The 18,120-nt window shown below is 42.9% G+C and overlaps 1 protein-coding gene across 2 annotated transcripts in view; it reads right to left on the bottom strand.

The window, feature by feature from the left end:
* Positions 1-18,120, bottom strand: part of LOC126181131 (alpha-taxilin) — a 244,805-nt gene that overhangs the window by 24,389 nt on the left and 202,296 nt on the right. For both annotated transcript variants that reach the window (XM_049924748.1, XM_049924747.1), the window contains exon 4: positions 3,104-3,250. In XM_049924748.1, the coding sequence (XP_049780705.1) occupies positions 3,104-3,250 (147 nt within the window). The remainder of the gene's footprint in view (positions 1-3,103; positions 3,251-18,120) is intronic.

The raw sequence follows: 18,120 nt of genomic DNA, 5'->3' as shown, positions 1-18,120 counted from the left end.
TCCCTGCAAAACCTCTACAAGCTCTTCACACTGTTTCTGACCACCCTGTAGAGGACATGCGTCCATAATTTGTGATTTCTGTCATCTCCAACGCCTCTAAAGAAACCAATTGATGTTAAATCTTTAATTTATAAAACTATATCTGTTTCTGAAATAACTTTTTCGGGTAATATTACTTTTTCCATAAAAATCACAAAAGAACGATTTTTGTATTAGTGTGCTTTCTTTGCCACACCGTCTTCCTATGCTATTTTAAGGAAACTTTTCAATACCAAAAAAATAAATAAATAAAACGAAATAAAAAATATTTCGCTGAATTTACTGTCGTATCGCCACCTGATAATGATCCAGTTATAGTTTCGTTATTGGTTGTACTTAGTACGAAGCAGCGCAATTAGACGCCCCACTACAAATAAATTGAACAACTTACCATTCTGTTTTCATTTGTTTGTAGGGAAAATGTTTGCATGACTTCTTTTCTTTTGCGAAAGTGAATAAAGAGTGTTTGAAAAATGTAGACTTAAATAGAATATTAAACAACTTCAGTAATTATCAGAAGTTGTTTTCAAAACATTTTATCCTTTTGCGTTTTAACGATAGCTTCTGGAAGTCAATGAAACAACTCTTAATGAAATTTAATGTGGTTATGTTAATACAAATATAAAGTATGCGTAACCAATATTGTTTTTTAAAATATATCTCACTGCAATGTTCTTTTTTATATAACAAGTGAACAAAGGAAAGCTGTTGCCTAAATTTCCGTAGTAAAAAGCAGTTGGAAAGAAACTTAACACCAGCATTGTTAAATCCTAACATAGTGCGAGCAATAAGAGTATCCAAAGATGATGTTCGAAAATGAAATAAAGTTCAGGGAAAAGAAACATGAACTTTAGGATTCAGAGATAATATCTTAATTCTGTCAGACGACAGAGGACTTGGAAATCAGATAAATGGAATGGATAGCGTCTCGCAAGGACGTTGTAAGATTAATATAAAAAAAGTGAAAAAGCGGCTAATGGAACGTATCCTAATTAAATCAAAGAACTTGCGTAGCAAATCAACCGCTAAAAGCGTAGGCTGAATTTTAGTTTTCGGTAGAAAATGGCTGACGATGACAGAAGTAAAACAGGATATAAAATGTGGACTGGCAACAGCAAGTAAGAATTTAGTGAAAAGTGAAAAATGCTAACTTCTAATATAAATGTAAGTGTTACCGTTTTTTTCCTGGAACTACACTCTCAAGGGAAAAAAATAGGCGCAACACGAAGCAATTATTAGGATGGGATGGAAATCGGTAGATGTGATGACGTACATGTGCAGAAAAGCAAAGGATCACAGATCCAGAGATGGTGGATGACTTACTCAAAAGAAACAGCTTGATAAATTGAGCAAATCAATAAAGCATTGGTCCATCTCTGACCCTTATGCAAGCAATTATGCGGCTTGGAATTGGTTTACAGAGTTGTTGGATGTTCTCCCGTGTTATATTGTGCCAAATTCTGTCCAACTGACGCGTTACAGCGTCAAAATCCCGAGATGGTTGGGGGGGTGGGGGGGGGGGGCACTATCCATAACGTTCCAAATTATCTCATTTCGGAAGAGTTCCGGCGAGCTTGCTGGACAAGGTAGGGTTTGGTACGTTTGAAGACAAGCAGTAGAAACTCTCGCCGTGTTTGGGCGGCCATTATATTGCTAAAATGTAAGCCCAGATTGACTTGCCATGAAGGGCAACAAAACGGGGCTTAGAATACCGTCGGCCTACCGTTGTACTGTAAAAGTGCCACAGATGACAACCGAAGGGGTCCTGCTATGAAATTAAATGGCCCCAGATCATCGATCCTCGTTGCTGGGCCATATGGCGGACGACAGTCTGGTTGGTATCCCACCACTATCCTGGACGTCTCCAGAGACGTCTTCGGCCTGGAATCTCATTGAGTGGAGTAGAATTGTCTTCAGTGATGAGTCCCGCTTTGGATTTAGGCCCAATGAGCAACGAAGACGCGTCTGAAGAGTGGAACTGTCGCACGCCATACGGTTCGACAACCAGCAGCAATGGCCCGGGGCGCCATAACAGGATCCCTATGGTTGTCACCCGCTACACCCTTAAAGCTCAGCGGTACGAAGACGATATTCTAAACCCCGTATGTTGTCCTTCGTGGAAACCATCCTGGGTTTACATTTCGGCAAGATAATTGCCGCTCGCACTGGGCAAGAGTTTCTACTGTTTGTCTTCGCGCTTGCAAATCTCACCTTGTTCAGCAAGCAGATCTCTCCCCATTGGAGAACGTTTGGAGCATTATGGGCAGTGCCCTCCAACCATCTTGGAATTTTGACGATCTAACGCGCCAACTGAACAGAATTTGACACGATATCCTTCAAGAGTCCACCCAGCAACTTTACCAATCAATGCCAGGCCGATTAACTGCTTCCACGTGTTACTGACTTGCTCAACTTGTGAAGCTCTTTCTCTTCTATAAATCAACCAATTTTTATGAAATTATAATCATGAAATTATAATCAATTGTTTGTCTGTACATGTACATCACATTTCAACCCCTTTCCTGTGTGGTGAGTTTTTTTTTTCTTTGTCTTTGAATGCATTTGTCTAATTGCAGCCTCATATGGAAGTGAAGTGGGGCAATGAAGAGTACAGACACGAACAGAATAGAAGCCTTTGATATGTGATGCTACAGAGGAAGGCTGGAGGTTTGATGTGTCGACCAAAAATTAATAAGATGGTTATGAACAGAACCGTGCAGAAAAGAGCTTTACAGCACAGCTTGACTAAAGCGAGGGACAGATCGATAGAACGAGTCCTAAGGCACCAAGGAGTAGTTGATTTGATGACAGAGAGAAGCTTGAGTGGGACACCAAGGCTTGGCTGCAGTAAGAATATTCGATTGTATGTAGGCTACGACCGCAGCCATGAAATGACTTTCACAGGATAGACCTGTGCGGAGAGCTGCATCAAACCAACCTTCAGACCAAAAGCTTATGACTATATATATTATGCATCAAGAAATTAGTAGGTAGTGCACACACGACACTGAAATGAAACAATACACGTAGACAAGAGAGAGGAGGCATGGGGTGCTTGGTGTACCTTGATGGCCTTGTTCTGCTTCTGCAGCTCGCGGCAGAGGCTCTCGAGCTGTGTGCGGGCCCGCATGGCCTTGTGCAGCTCCACCTGCATGTGGTCGCGCTCCTTCTGCGTGCTCACCAGCTGCTCCTCCAGCTGGGCCTCCACCTCCTGCAACACACGCGGCACCACCCCTCGTCACTTTACTACAAGTATACTGCACAAAACGAGTTTTACACCAGATGGACATCTGCGCGCGTGGGGGAGTTCACTTTCAAGAGGAGCAGAGCATGACTGAATTACCTCTACGAAACCGAAAATATAATTTCACTGTTATATAAAATCAGTTCCAAAGCGGTCATCGTGCGTCTGAGTCCTGCTGGGTAACACTGAATACTGTAATGCTCCACTCCGTTCAGTGTAATACGCTTGGGTGCTCTTTGTGTGGTGTCCAGATGTTGATCGAGATGTGCTGCTCTTTGATGATCGTCCTCCTAAGGTTATCGTATTTGTGAGCAGTGAACCTTCACCTGGCCCCAAGCATGTTCAGTCAGTTTCATGTCAGCAGTTACAACAGGTCATTCGATTCGGTCAATTCCTGCCTTCCCGAGGAATACGCTCCTGATGCGGCGTTGATGTGCTTGTGCATTATCGCCGAGATATTAGCTGTAGGTCTGGACAGTAGGTTGGAAAATTCTTCCAATGCACCGCACAGCCTTCAAATTACCCTTGAAAGCGATGACATGAAATAAGAGGCATCTGACGTCAATATGTGATACGTAACTGACATGGTACTGATCCACAACACAGCTGCACACATGGGACGCCATTCCTCACACGTGCATTGGTAATTGGGCGTATCCACACTCTTATACTGGCTGTGGTGGTCTAGTTGTTAAAACACTAGACTCTGGTCCTGGAAATCCACGCTCAATCCTATACAGGGGCAGCGATTTTTCCTCGTTCCAGTCTCTCCAGGATGGTCCCACGCTCACTCAGCCTTCTATCAACTGAATATCGGGATCTGTAATGGGGCAAAAAGCGGCTGGCGCGATTATCCCAACCATAGTGTCACAGCGAAGAAAGGATCCCCTCAACCTGCAGTCAGACCAACAGCCCGGCCATAGGGTTGAGTCACACACTTTGCCTTTCACACTCTTATACAACAATGATCAGGCGTCAGAAAAATCGGTCACCGTTGAGTGACAACAAGCAGACACGAATGATCCAGGTTCCTATCGAGGTGTTCCCTCTTCGCCCATAGTAGTTTTGCGGAGTTTGTACTGTTTTTCGTAAAGGACATTCACAAATCAAATTCATTGTGTGGATATGCTTTCATAATGTATGGTTCGACATACACCTTCCAAACTGCAGCTTACAGTACTGTTGCATCCTCCTCTGGGCTCTTACGAGCCATGAAGTGCAAATAGCAGCCATCAATTGATGCAGAGACCTTGGGTACCCACTACAAGGCAGATCTTCAATGTTTTCCGTCTCACCATATCGGATCAATGTTTCACTGTCGTCCATGTGGTATATTGGTTCAGCAAACAGGTTTGCATGGTTACAACCACTGATAACATCAGCTGAATGGTCACATGGTCATAGCTTGAAATCATTCTCTGAGGGATGCTTATAGTCTGAGCAAGTCTATACAAGCCACGCTGTCTCGTTCACGGCTGGAGACCCAGCGCTCTCTATTGAACTGCATGGAAAGCGCAGGTTCAGCACACGAATTAATTTCATAATGTGATACGGACATCTGCTATTGGTAAGGCAGAGCATGCACAATGACCAGGAGGGGGGGGGGGGTGTCAGCAATCGCAGCGTGGTGGCAATGATGATAATTTTTGGCTTGTGGGGCGCCCAACTACATGGTTATCAGCGCCGGTACAAATTCCCAATCTTTTCACTGTCCAGTCTCGCCACTTTTGAAACGATGAGGACAACACAAACATCCAATCCCCAGGCGGAGAAAAAAAAAGTGCTGCTTGAGGCATCCTCTTGCAGTCAAAAGCACATCCGCGAGGCTATGCCATTTATCAAAGGCGCGTCTCACGAATGCAGGGGAACACACGCAAGGTGGACAGATGGGACCGGAGGTAGGTCTGAACAGTGAGCGCCACCGGCCTGCCTAGCATGATAAGGTCGGTTCATAACGTGGGAAACGCACAGCACCATTAAGGGACAACTTTGTAGTCTGCCGAAGCCGTGCTGGCGCGACTGTTTAGGAACAGTCCACATGGAGTCCTGCACGCGGAAACCAGGTCGTATCTGTCCCATGGGTTCGCAAACTTGAGAAACAGTTCCGGCATCCGTTGTAACTCTCACTTAATGAAGCAGCAGTCTCCCAACAATTGCTCTGCCTAATGTAAATGGTACTGTTGGCTACAGTTATACAAAAAATCCGGTATAACGGAGAGAAATGTCACAGACGTAGACTTTCCAGAAGGAAATTTTCACTCTGCAGCGGATTGTGCGCTGATAAAGTTCCGGTCAGATTGAAACTGCGTTCTGGACTGGGACTCGAACTCGGGTCCCATCCCTTTCGCGGCAAGTGTTCTACCAACTGAACTACCCAAGAACAACGAGATGAGGCACTGGCGGAAGTAAAGCTGCGAGGACTTGTCGCGAGTCGTGCTTAGGTAGCTCAGTTGGTAGAGGACATGACCGTGGAAGGCGAAGGTCAATGGTCCCGGCACACAGTTTTAATCTTCCAGGAAGTTTCATGTAGACTTTCATTGACCAAGATTCAGCCAATCCTTCAAATTGGCTCATGCGCAATTTTGGTGGCATTGCGAGCGAAGATGCGGCGAAGCGCAAGTTTTAGCATAATTCTAGACAGGGGCTTCGACACTGGATATTCGAAATTAGATTTTGGTAATTCGGTTTTCGACACATGCGCGACGGCTTTCTGCAGTCCACCCCCTGCTGCAGTTACAGCTCACCACCCAACCACACATTAAGTGTAAGTTCATGCAATAATGGGGCGAGTCTGCAACACTGATGAGGGAGTAGGCGCGTTTCTATGCTTCACATAACTAGGCATTTCGATATCTCACGCATCATGAGTTGATGCCACGGACACGGCTTTCTGTCTGGTCTTCATGAATGCTTGACCCCTTCAACTTTTCAGAATAGACGCAATCATCATGGTCAATCAGACACCACATTTGCTATTCAATTAAGTACAACCTTTATTCCTCCTTATCGTATCCTTTGCGATCCAGTATCACAAGGGACTAATTTGCACGGATTCAGATTCCTTCCTGCACTCCGATTTGCGTGATAATAAGATTTGTAAATTTCACGTCCTGTTTGGCTCTATATACAGTCAAACTTTGTCAATAAGTTATGATTTTAATGACTTCCACTTTAATTTCTGCAGATCATAACGAATGCACCCGTGGTCTAGGATTAGCGTCTTTGATTAGTAATGAAATCGTCCACGGTTCCGGGTTCGAATTCCGCCACCGCTTAGACTTTGATTATGATCAGCATTGGCGGTCGAAGACTTCCGGCATAAGAAGTCACTCTCATTCTGCCAACGGCCTTGTCAAATATGGCGGAGGAGCGGACAGAGGTTCAGGACAATCTTGTCCTTGGGTTGGGAAACTGCCTCTAAAGACGGAAGAATCGGCAATGATCAACGGCATGACGATCCAGAAGGAATGCAAGCCACTGCATGAAATAACACACCGTCTATCCACAGGACATGTGGCATGTAACTGAAGAAGTGTCATGCTGACCTCTCCATTGGCAAAATATTCTGGAATAGCCCCCCATTCGGTTCACCGGGAGGGGACTGCCAAGGGGAGGTGACTGTGAGATAAAGATTGAATAATCAACGAAAGAATAATGTTCTACGAGTCGGTGCGTGGAATGTCAGAAGATATAAGTATAGGGTAATATCAACAGCAGCAGAAAATGGTATAACGGGAATAGAATTCGTTGTGAATAGGAAGGTAGGCCAGAGAGCTACTGTGAACAGGTCAGTGACAGGGTTGTTGTTAGAATCGACAGCAAACCGACACCGATAGCGATAGTTCAGGAATGCATGCCTACGTCGCACGCTGAACATGAAGAGACAGAGAAAGTATTTGAGGGTACTGAAAGGATAAAGGATAATACAGTACGTAGAGGGAGATGAAAATCTAATAGTCTCGCGAGACTGGAATGCAGTTGTAGGGGGAGGAGTAGAAGAAAAGGTTACAGGAGAATATGGGCTTGGGACAAGAAATGAGAGAGGAGAAAGACTAATTGAGTTCTGTAATAAATTTCAGCTCATAATAGCTAATACTCTGTTCAAGAATCACAAGAGGAGGAGGTATATTTCGAAAAGACCGGATCATGCGGGAAGATTTCAGTTGCATTACATCATGGTCAGACAGAGATTCCGAAATCAGATACTGGATTGCAAGGCGTACCCAGGAGCGGATATAGACTCAGATCACAACGTAGTAGTGATGAATAGGTTAAAGATCAAGAGATTAGTCACGAAGAATCAATACGCAAAGAAGGGGGGGGGGGTACAGAAATACTAAGGGATGACGAGACACGCTTGAAGTTCTCTAAGGCTATAGATACAGCAATAAGGAAAAGCTCAGTAGGCAGTACAGTTAAAGAGGAATGGACGTCTCTAAAAAGGGCAATCACAGACATTGGAAAGAAAAACATTGGTACAAAGAAGGTAACTGCGAAGAATCCATGGGTAGCAGAAGAAATACTTCAATTCATCGAAGAAAGAAGGAGGTACAAAAATGATCACGGAAATTCGGGAATACAAAAGTACAAGCCGCTGAGGAATGAAATAAATAGGACTGCAGGGAAGCGAAGACGAAATGCCTGCATGAAAAATGTGAAGAAATCGAGAACGAAGTGATTGTCGAATGGATTGACTCAACATACAGGAAAGTCAAAATAACCTTCGGTGACATTAAAAGCATGGATGGTAACATTTAACAGTGCAACGGGAGTTCTACTGTTAAACGCAGAGGAAAGAACGGATAGATGGAAAGAGTCCATTAGTTGGCTGATTTGGAGGAGGGGACAAATAGCGTGGTCATCGGTCCCATCGGTTTAGGGAAGGATGGGAAAGGAAGTCGCCGTTCTATTTCAAAGGAACCATCCCGGAATTTTCCTCAATCGATTTAGGGAAATCACGGAAAACCTAAATCAGAATGGCTGGACACGGGTTCGACCCGTCGTCCTCCCGAATGCGAGTTAAGTGTGCTAGCCACCTCGCTCGGTGAAGGAGTACAGTGAAGGCCTCTATGAAGTGGAAGACTTGTCTGATGCGATAGACGAAGAAACAGGTGTCGATGTAGAAGTGTCAGGGGATCAAGTATTAGAATTAGAATTTGAGAGAGCTTTGGAGCACGTAAGATAAAACAAAAGGCAGAAGTGATAGATACTCGTAACATTCCACCAGAATTTCAAAAATCATTGGGAGAAGTTGCAACAAAACGACTACGAGCGTTGGTGTGTAGAATGTATGTATCTGGCGACATACCATCTGACTTCCGGAAAAACATCATCCACACAATTCAGACGACTGCAAGAGCTGAAAAGTACGATAATTATCGCACAATGAGCTTAACAGCTCATGCATCCGAGTCGCTGACAATAATAATTTACAGATGAATGGAAAAGAAAACTATGGATGAGCTACATGACGACCAGTTTGGCTTTGGAAAAGGTAGACACACCAGAGAGGCAATTCTGACGTGACGGTTGATAACAGAAGCAAGACTAAAGAAAAATCAAGACATGTTTATAGGATTTGTCGACCTGGAAAAGGTGGTCGACAGTGTAAAATGGTGCAAGACCTAAATTCTGAGAAAAATAGTGGTAAGCTATAGGGAGAGACCGGTAGTACACAATATGTACAAGAGCCAAGAGGGAATAATAAGAGTGGATGACCAAGAACGAAGCGCTCGGATTAAAAATAGTGTAAGACAGGGATGTATTCTCTCGCTCCCTACTGTTCAATCTGTACATCGAAGAAGCAATGATGGAAATAAAAGAAAGGTTCGCGAGTAGAACTGAAATTCAAGGTGAAAGGATATCAATGATACGATTCCCTGATGACGTTACTGTCCTGAATGAAAATGAAGAAGAATTACATGATCTGCTAAAAGGAATGAACAATTTAATGAGTACAGAATATGGATTGAGAGTAAATAGAAGAAAGACTAAAGTAATGAGAAGCAGCAGAAATAAGAACAGCGAGAAATTCAACATCATGATTGTTGGCTACGAAATAATGAAGTTAAGGACTTCTGCTACCTTGGCAGCAAAATAACCAATGACGAACGGAGCAAGGAGGACTTCAAAAGCAGACTATACTGGCAAGAAGGGCATTCCTGACCAAGATAAGTCTAATAGTGTCAAACACAGGCCTTAATTTGAGGAAGAAATTTCTTTGAATGTACGTCTCGGGCACAGTGGTACATGGTAGTGGTACATGGAGTGTGGGAAAATCGAAACAGAAGAAAATCGAAACAGAAGAGAATCGAAGCATTTGAGAATTTGGTGCTACAGACGAATGTTGAAAACTAGGTGGACTGATATGGTAAGAAGTGAGGAGGTTCTGCGCAGAATCGGAGAGGAAAGGAGTATGTGGAAAACACTGACAAGAAAAGGGACAAGATGATAGCAAATCTGTTAAGACATCGGGGAATGACTTCCATGGTACCAGAGGGAGCTATAGAGGGAAAAAGCTGTAAAGTAAGACAGAGCAAGGAATACAACCAGCAAATAATTGAGGACGTAGGCTGTAAGTGCTACTCTGAGATGAAGAGGTTGGCACAGGAGAGGAATTTGTGGCGGGCCGCGTCAGACCAGTCAGAAGGGAAAAGAAGGATGATCGTACCCTCCCGTATATCCACAATCATTAATTTAATACAAGATATATGATTTATTTGTCAGGGCTACCCATCTGTTCAGTTTACACGTGCATTCCTCATTATCACATATCTGAACTACAATGGGGCGGCCTCCATATCAACAGGGGGTGCTCGATTCAGATCACTGATTTAATACGTGCGTGTACTTCCATAACCCCAGTGGTGCCTTGCAATGTGTGGCTCTTATATAGAGATTTCCTATTGTAAAAAGGTGTGGACAAAGAGGTTTGTGATCACAAAATCAAATTATACAAGTCACGGGTATCGTGGGAATTTTTTTTATAGAAGTTGATGTTTTTATTGTCATTTCCGTACGTTACTTAATTTTTACACTGTACTATGAAGTATCTCTGTTTGTTTCTGCCTCCAACATAGAAATAAATAACGTCGATGTCTAAATATTAAATAGATTTTACCACCTACTATGAGGTACGCCAAAGTTTCACATTCTTTTGTCACTCTCTTTCCGAAGACGGAGACAATGCCAGAGACGTTAGTACTAGTTCTTCACTGAAAACACTAAGACGCTTTCTCTAAACTGGTACTCTATCATCAGATGTCCGCAGATACGAGAATGCATATAGAAGTGGCAGCGTACAGAAAATTCCTGTAAGAGAAAAAAATTAAACTGAAGTGCATACTCTGAATAATGTTATGAACCAAGGAAAATAAAAACATAAAGGCAACTTGAAAAGTTATTCTTTGTCTTCACAGTTTTATAAATGCAAAACAATTTTCTGTTCCTAGAACCATGTTCAATGAGGACCAATCAAGTATTTTATTGCCCGCCAGGCAAGCAGCGAAGAAGATGCACATGAGACGTAGCCATCTAAGTTACGTCACAAAAACACAATCTTGAACGTCAGACTGACTGACTAATAGGCCAAGCTGTTACTAACAAGGACAGAATAATACACAGTTCGTGTCAGATGTGATGCAGAGCGACATCTGAAGGGCGGACGGGCAATAGGGGTTGTCCATGGAGTTCCTCTATCGTTTCAGAAAATCATACTTTGGGAACTATATGAGATGGAGCATCGTGGTTTATTGTTCAAAGTTTTGCAGCTCTCAAAGTATTTTTCTGTTATGCGAAGCCTGCAAAGTGTGTCTTAGTCGTCGCTTGCAGAACAAGGCGATGTCCGAGTTCTGCTCATGTAAGCGTCAGCATTGCGACATCAACAGTTCTGATTGTTTAATCGATACCTGCACGAAGGGTACCATTGTCATTGACTGGTGTGTTCGCGCAATCCGGTGTTGTGTACGCGCAATCCTGGACATAAGGGAGGTATTACACTATCAAATTTTGTTTGACGAAGTTTCTCTGGCAAATAAAATTTTTAATGTGTAACACAGAACTTTGTCAAAGTTTGACCTAGTTCAAATTTTCTTTGATCAAATCTATTGCCTCGCCTCAGATTCGATCAAAGAAAGTGTCCGTCTTCTTACTGCATGGAGAAATGTAACCGCTTGAAGCGCTAGCACCGCTGCAGCTGTCTGTTATCTGATTTTTATCAACATAGCTTCGAGATTTAAAAGTGTGCCGCATCTGCCTAATAGAAATGTACGAGGCAGATGAACCACTGCATAACTTGCGGCATCCCGAATACAAAAATAGAATAAGAAGAAGCGAGAGCTATAAAAACAATTGCGGAGGCCGTTAGCCTGAAGTACGGCCAGAATGTGCCCCTAAGGATGTAAAGGAGAAAATGCACAGCTGTTGTAAAAATAAAAATATTTCTCAATGGGTACATACTAAACATTTATATGCCTTCAGATGATCCTCCTTTATTCCTTTATAGGAATAAATAGCTTCAGACGTCTCTCGTATTTCGGTCAACGTGCACTGCGGTATTACTGTAAACTAGAGTAGTTTTCCGCTGTTGCAAGAACTCGCAGTGTTACGGCAAGTCTGTGTTGTGTAGATATGGCGCTTCTGAGGTGAGTGTTCGCATTCGTAATATGAGGAGCCACTTTTTTTGAGCTCATATTGAAATGCACTGTCGTCCATTCGCACGTAATTTTCGTACTGCTTTACATCCTCAACTTGCAGCTCCCGTAACACATTTTGTTGAATGCTTTTGCCATTTCGCCGTGAAACTCACGGCTTCAGCCAAGTACGTTTCCTTTTTCTTTTCTTCTACTCCTCTTCCAAGCGTGAATACAAAATAGTTGTGTACACGCAACTGCAGAGCACAGCAATGTTTTCATCGGCCATTCTGAAGAATCTGTGACGTCAAAGATCTTTGTGAAAGAAACTACAATGAATATTTGATTAAATTTCTTTGTGAAAGAAAATCTGAAAATGTGATACCGGCCTAAGGCAACAAAAAGAAGTCTAATGGCGTAACATCGGGAGACTACGTGAACCATGCGGTGGGACCAACGCGAATCTCTCAGGAAATGTGTTATTCAGCACATCCCTCACATTCAGACTCCAATTGGAGGTGCACCACCATGCTGGAATTTCCTGTTATGGTTTTCTCTACGGACAAAAATGGGCCTATCACCCGATCTTGCATTATGCCACATCCACCGGGGTACATGAAGTTGTTCACGCGTGTGTGTGTGTGTGTGTGTGTGTGTGTGTGTGTGGTTTTCATTTTCGGAGCCCAAAGTCCTAATGTTATGGCAACTTAGATGTTCAGAAATGTGAAACGTTCCTTTACTTGAAAACTGGCGCTTTTTTAGTCAGTCGTTGTCAACATCTATGGAGGCATGCATGGAACGCGCGAATGCATACCGCAGAAGACGGTAGTTTGGCTTCAATGCTTAGACTACTTGCAAAATTTATATGCAAAAAACGTAACCGCTTCCGTAACACTTTATGGACATTAACCGTGCTTCCTTCAATTCGCGTGATCCACGACGAATTAACTCCTGGGGCTGCGGTGAAATGCATCTTGCACTCCTTGAACACATGCTTGGGACACAGGGGGACGTCCACTTCGAGGAAGGTATCTGCCAGTTCCCGTCTCTTTAAAGTTTTTGAGCCATCTAATTATGGTTGTTTTTTTTTCCTAGTTGTGCTCTCCCATACTTGCGTCGATAATTTCCCGGTGCCGTTGTCACATATTCGGATTTTGCATACCAGATGACGCATTACGCCCTCTCCTCGTCTGTCGCCATTTTGATGCGATACAAATCAAATCTGCAGCAAAAGGGCACAGGAAGAAAGCCTTGAGAGCTGCGAAACGTTTTAACAGAAACCCGATTCTCTAAACAGATAAAAAGTTATGCATTTTTTGAATAATAGCGGGTGTGTGGGAACCATGTATAGTTACGTAAAACGCTGCAGTAACATCTGAAGATAATCGCTGTAGTATAATGGCCTAAATCATTTCGAACTTTTGCAAAACTACCCTCATTTGTAAAATAATTTCGAATCAAAAAGTAAAATGAAACATTTAATTCACTTTCAACATTTGTGTTTCGCGTAAAACAATCGTGTAATATAGTCTTGCTCCTGTTTGCTGAATACTCTTTAGTGTTAGGGCGCACGTGAAATAAAGTAGCGACCTGTAATAATTCCAGCATGCCTGCTGTCTGCGACGCTTTCATTAATTCATCTTCGTTGAGTAACAGAATATCTGAGTTACCACTATCCATTGTTGTTTAGTGAATCACTGTCCACCCCACTGCACTAAACCGGCCTAGAAAGATTAAAGAAGTAACTATGATAACTGTGATTTTGATTACTGTGTTTCAGCCTGTCTAAAAGTATAATTTTAACTGATTTTCAGCTTCTCAAGAATCCGTTTTGCTTTTTTAGGATGTTTGATGGCGACATTTCGTTGACTGTCGTCAGTTTGTCAGTGTCTCTTTCTGTCAAGTGGACGTTCCAAACATTAGAAGATCAGCTTTTTGGTTAATTTTTTGTTTGTTCATTAGTTGCTGCATATTACAATATTAGGAAGAATGCACCGTCGAGTGGAAATCAGATCCCCTTATGAATATTGCTGTTTATTATAGTGAAAATTTACTCTATACGGAGAGATTTGCCTAAGTATGTATGTCTGCACAGCTCTACTGAAACTAAAGACACACGTAGTATAATCTAAATGACGCGAAGGCGATTGGCTTTATGAAGATGCGTGTAGATTCCTTTCGAAACGTTCGACAATAATTCTACTCTATTTGCATAACAGCGTAGAGCTGTTTAGCGGTATATGGTACTACCGGTAAGCCGGCCAGAGTGGCCGTGCGGTTCTAGGCGCTGCAGTCTGGAGCCGAGCGACCGCTACGGTCGCAGGTTCGAATCCTGCCTCCGGCATGGATGTGTGTGATGTCCTTAGGTTAGTTAGGTTTAATTAGTTCTAAGTTCTAGGCGACTGATGACTTCAGAAGTCCCATAGTGCTTAGAGCCATTTGAACCATCACTGCAAAATGTGTTGCAGAGAGAGAGAGAGAGAGAGAGAGAAACTGCATGCACAGAGAAAATGAAGTAAACGATGTTCTTTTTTCCTTTTATTATTTTGTGGCGGGGAGGGGGGTCAACAAGAACAGGTTTCGAAAAGATTTGGAAGTGTGTGAAAAGTTTATTGGGAGTAGAGAAAAGATCTTGTTTTCAAATACTGGACGAACATAGTCGTGAAAAGCTGCCTGTAGACAAATACAGTTTCTCACTTTAATATTTGACTTATTGCGTTCAACTTTTACTAGCTCTTAATGAGTAGATTACGACAACATTTTAAATTTTTAAATTCGATAAATAACGGTATGAAATATTGAAAATAAAATTTTTGTTGGTCCTGTACACTGCTAGATAAGCAACCTGCCACTGGAACCGTCCACCGTTTTCGCCGTTTAGTAATTCTGATGTTGGCTGCTAACCGCTGCTAATGGCTGAGAAGACTAACTTTTAAGTCTTTCACACTTTTCGTACACTGATTACAATGACATGACTTAGTGGCAATAGGACCAGCTATAATAGTCTATATATGTACCAGTCCCTATTTTACTAGACTTTCGAGAACTTGCACAAAATGTAACGCCTGATACTTTAAGAACGTAGAGAGAAATGGATCGAAATCTGTACTGACGAAGTAAGTGCTGAATCAATCCTGTTGTTAGTATTAACATTGCATATGGTAAGACAGTTAAGATAGGGCATTCTAAATACATCCATAATGACTAAATATATTGTCGTGTGATTTTCGCTAAGTTATAGCAGAAAATATGAGAGTTTTCTGACGTATGAAATTAAAAGTTAACATTTGTAGCTACCGAATAAAGATACCGAATTCTTTTAGATGGAACTATATACTCTTTTCTGTGACACTGGAAATGGCCTTCTAAAAGGATGTGAACAGCATTACATGTGCGGAACTCTTTATGGAATAGTCACAAGATAACAGCGCTGTGAACTGTTGTCCCGAGAGTCACCGACCAGTGACCTACATCTTCAGCAAAACGCACGGGCCTATCGATCCTGAATTCAGTGGTCGGAGAAAGAAAGTGCTACCTCACGAAAGTGCATTTTGCGTTCCTGCATGTTACATGTTTGGTTATGTTCAAAGAAAAGAAGACAAATACAAAAAGACAAAGCACTTCGTACATTAGACAGCTTTTTCTAGCGGTAGAGTTGGGTTGGGTTGCTTGGGGGAAGAGACCAAACAGCGAGGTCATCGGTCTTATCGGATTAGGGAAGGACGGGGAAGGAAGTTGGCCGTGCACTTTCAAAGGAACCATCCCGGCATTTGCCTGGAGCGATGGGAAATCACGGAAAACCTAAATCAGGATGGCCGGACGCGGGATTGAACCGTCGTTCTCCCGAATGCGAGTCCAGTGTGCTTACCACTGCGCCTCCGCGCTCGGTTCCTAGCGGTAGATACGGGATTACTTGTTGCTAGAATGAAGTTCATTCGAAAAAACAACATATAATGCGATCAAGCAAATCCTTGCTAAATTGAATACAGCTAAATAGAAGCCGCATGGTATAACAGAAATAACAGGAGTAGACGAAAACAGCCTCATAATTATGCCAAATCAGGATAATGGGCGTTAAATCGAACAAAGTTTTTTCAACTAACAGATCGAGGGGGTAGAGATATGGCCATAGAACGAAACCAGTCACCTACGACCGTGCCCAAGTTTGTCCCGTAAGCGAACTTGCTTGGGTGTGTGTAGCTGCGCTGTTTTTTTCCCGACAAAGCTGCTGCTGTGGTGGTTGATCATTTGTTTGACACTGTCTACTATGTAGCGACTTCGGAGGCAGGAATTTCGAGCACTTGCTGTAGAAAAAAAAAAGTGATGAAAGAAATGGCAGTTTAAAATTTTATTTCTCTTTTCAAGCACAATCTTAGTTCATCTTTACTGTTTTGTTGTACTTGTTAGAGTAAAAGTTCATTCATCCTCTTTATTAGCAAAATTCAAATCATTTCCTTTAGTCTTTACAGCACCAAGGGTTGGCTGTCTTACTACAGGATCTTGTCAAATCAGCGGCATTTCGGTACTTTTAGCGTTATTTGATTTAATACTCAAGCTTTCAAATTGTACAAATGGCTCTAAGCACTATGGAACTTAACATCTGAGGTCATCAGTCCCCTAGAACTTAGAACTACTTAAACATAACTAACCTAAGGACATCAGACACATCCATGCCCGGGCAGGATTCGAACCTGCGACCGTAGCAGCAGCGCGGTTCCGGGCTGAAGTGCCTAGAACCGCTCGGCCACAGCGGCCGGCGGTACTCAAGCTTTAGCCAGTACAAACCCGTCTCCGCATCCGAGGACGCTGACGCACCCCTGTGCAATGACTCGCGACTAGGAGGTACATCGGTTCGACTCCTAGTGATGAAACAAATTTTCACTGCCAGTATCTGGCCGTCGGCGGTCCCCTTGGTGCTAATCGGCAGGAGCAGGCATGTCCCGGCACCAGGTTTCACACTCTGCCTCCTCTCGTCATCATCGCGCAACACCAACATTACGCTACACTACACTCTAAACGCACCCATTACTCACCGAGTCTGTACAAATACGTACACCATGTAACTGTCAGATATCTATATCTACACCTACATGATTACCCTGCAGTTCAAATGGTTCAAATGGCTCTGAGCACTATGGGACTCAACATCTTAGGTCATAAGTCCCCTAGAACTTAGAACTACTTAAACCTAACTAACCTAAGAACATCACACACACCCATGCCCGAGGCAGGATTCGAACCTGCGACCGTAGCAGTCCCGCGGTTCCGAACTGCAGCGCCAGAACCGCTAGACCACCGCGGCCGGCTTACCCTGCAGTTCACAATTAAGTGCCTGGTAGAGTGTTTCATCAAACAACCTTGAAATTATTTCTCTACCGTTTCACTCTCGAAAAGCGAACGGGAAAAACGAACAATTTAAATCTTTCCTTGTGAGCTCTGATTTCTCTACTTTTCACAACGACCATTTGTCCCTAGGTACGTGGTCGCCAACGGAGTATTTTCGCGCTCGAAAGCGAAACTTTATGATTGAAATTTCATGAGATGATCCTGCCGCAAACAAAAACATCTTTGTTTTAATGATTGTCACCCCTTCTCTGGACTTTTTCCATGTTCTCCGTCAATTCCAACTGATGCGGATCCCACACTGCACAGCAATACTCCAGAAGAGGGCGGAGAAGCGTAGTCTAGGTAGTGTCTGTAGTAGACCTGTTGCTTCTTCTAACTGTTCTGCCAATAAAACGCAGCCTTTATTTAGCTTTCCCCAAACATCTATATGGTCATTCTGGTCTAAGTTATTCGTAATTGTAATCCCTAAGTATTTGGTTGAAAGACAGCCTTCAGATTTGTGTGATTTATCGTATAAGAGATATTCAGCGGATTCTCTTCAGTACTCATGTGGATAACTTCACACTTTTCAGTAATTAGAGCCTATTGCCAATTTTCGCACCAAATCATTGTCTAAATCAATTGGAAATTGCTTTTGATCGACTGATGACTTTACAGGACAGTAAATGACAGCATCGTCTGCAGAAAATCTAAGAGGAACGCTCATATTGTCTCCTAAATCGTTTAAGTAGATTAGGAACAGCACAGGCCTTTATCACTTCCTTGCGTGATGGCAGATATTTCTTCGGCTTTGCTTGATGACTTTCCGTCAGTTACTACGAACTGTGACTTTCCTGACAGCAAATCATGTCGATAGCAATC

Source organism: Schistocerca cancellata, chromosome 1 (genome assembly GCF_023864275.1).
Source record: "Schistocerca cancellata isolate TAMUIC-IGC-003103 chromosome 1, iqSchCanc2.1, whole genome shotgun sequence".
In the NCBI taxonomy this organism is placed as follows: domain Eukaryota; kingdom Metazoa; phylum Arthropoda; class Insecta; order Orthoptera; family Acrididae; genus Schistocerca; species Schistocerca cancellata.
Note: the sequence above shows the minus strand (reverse complement) of the source record. Positions and strands in the feature narration are given on the sequence as shown.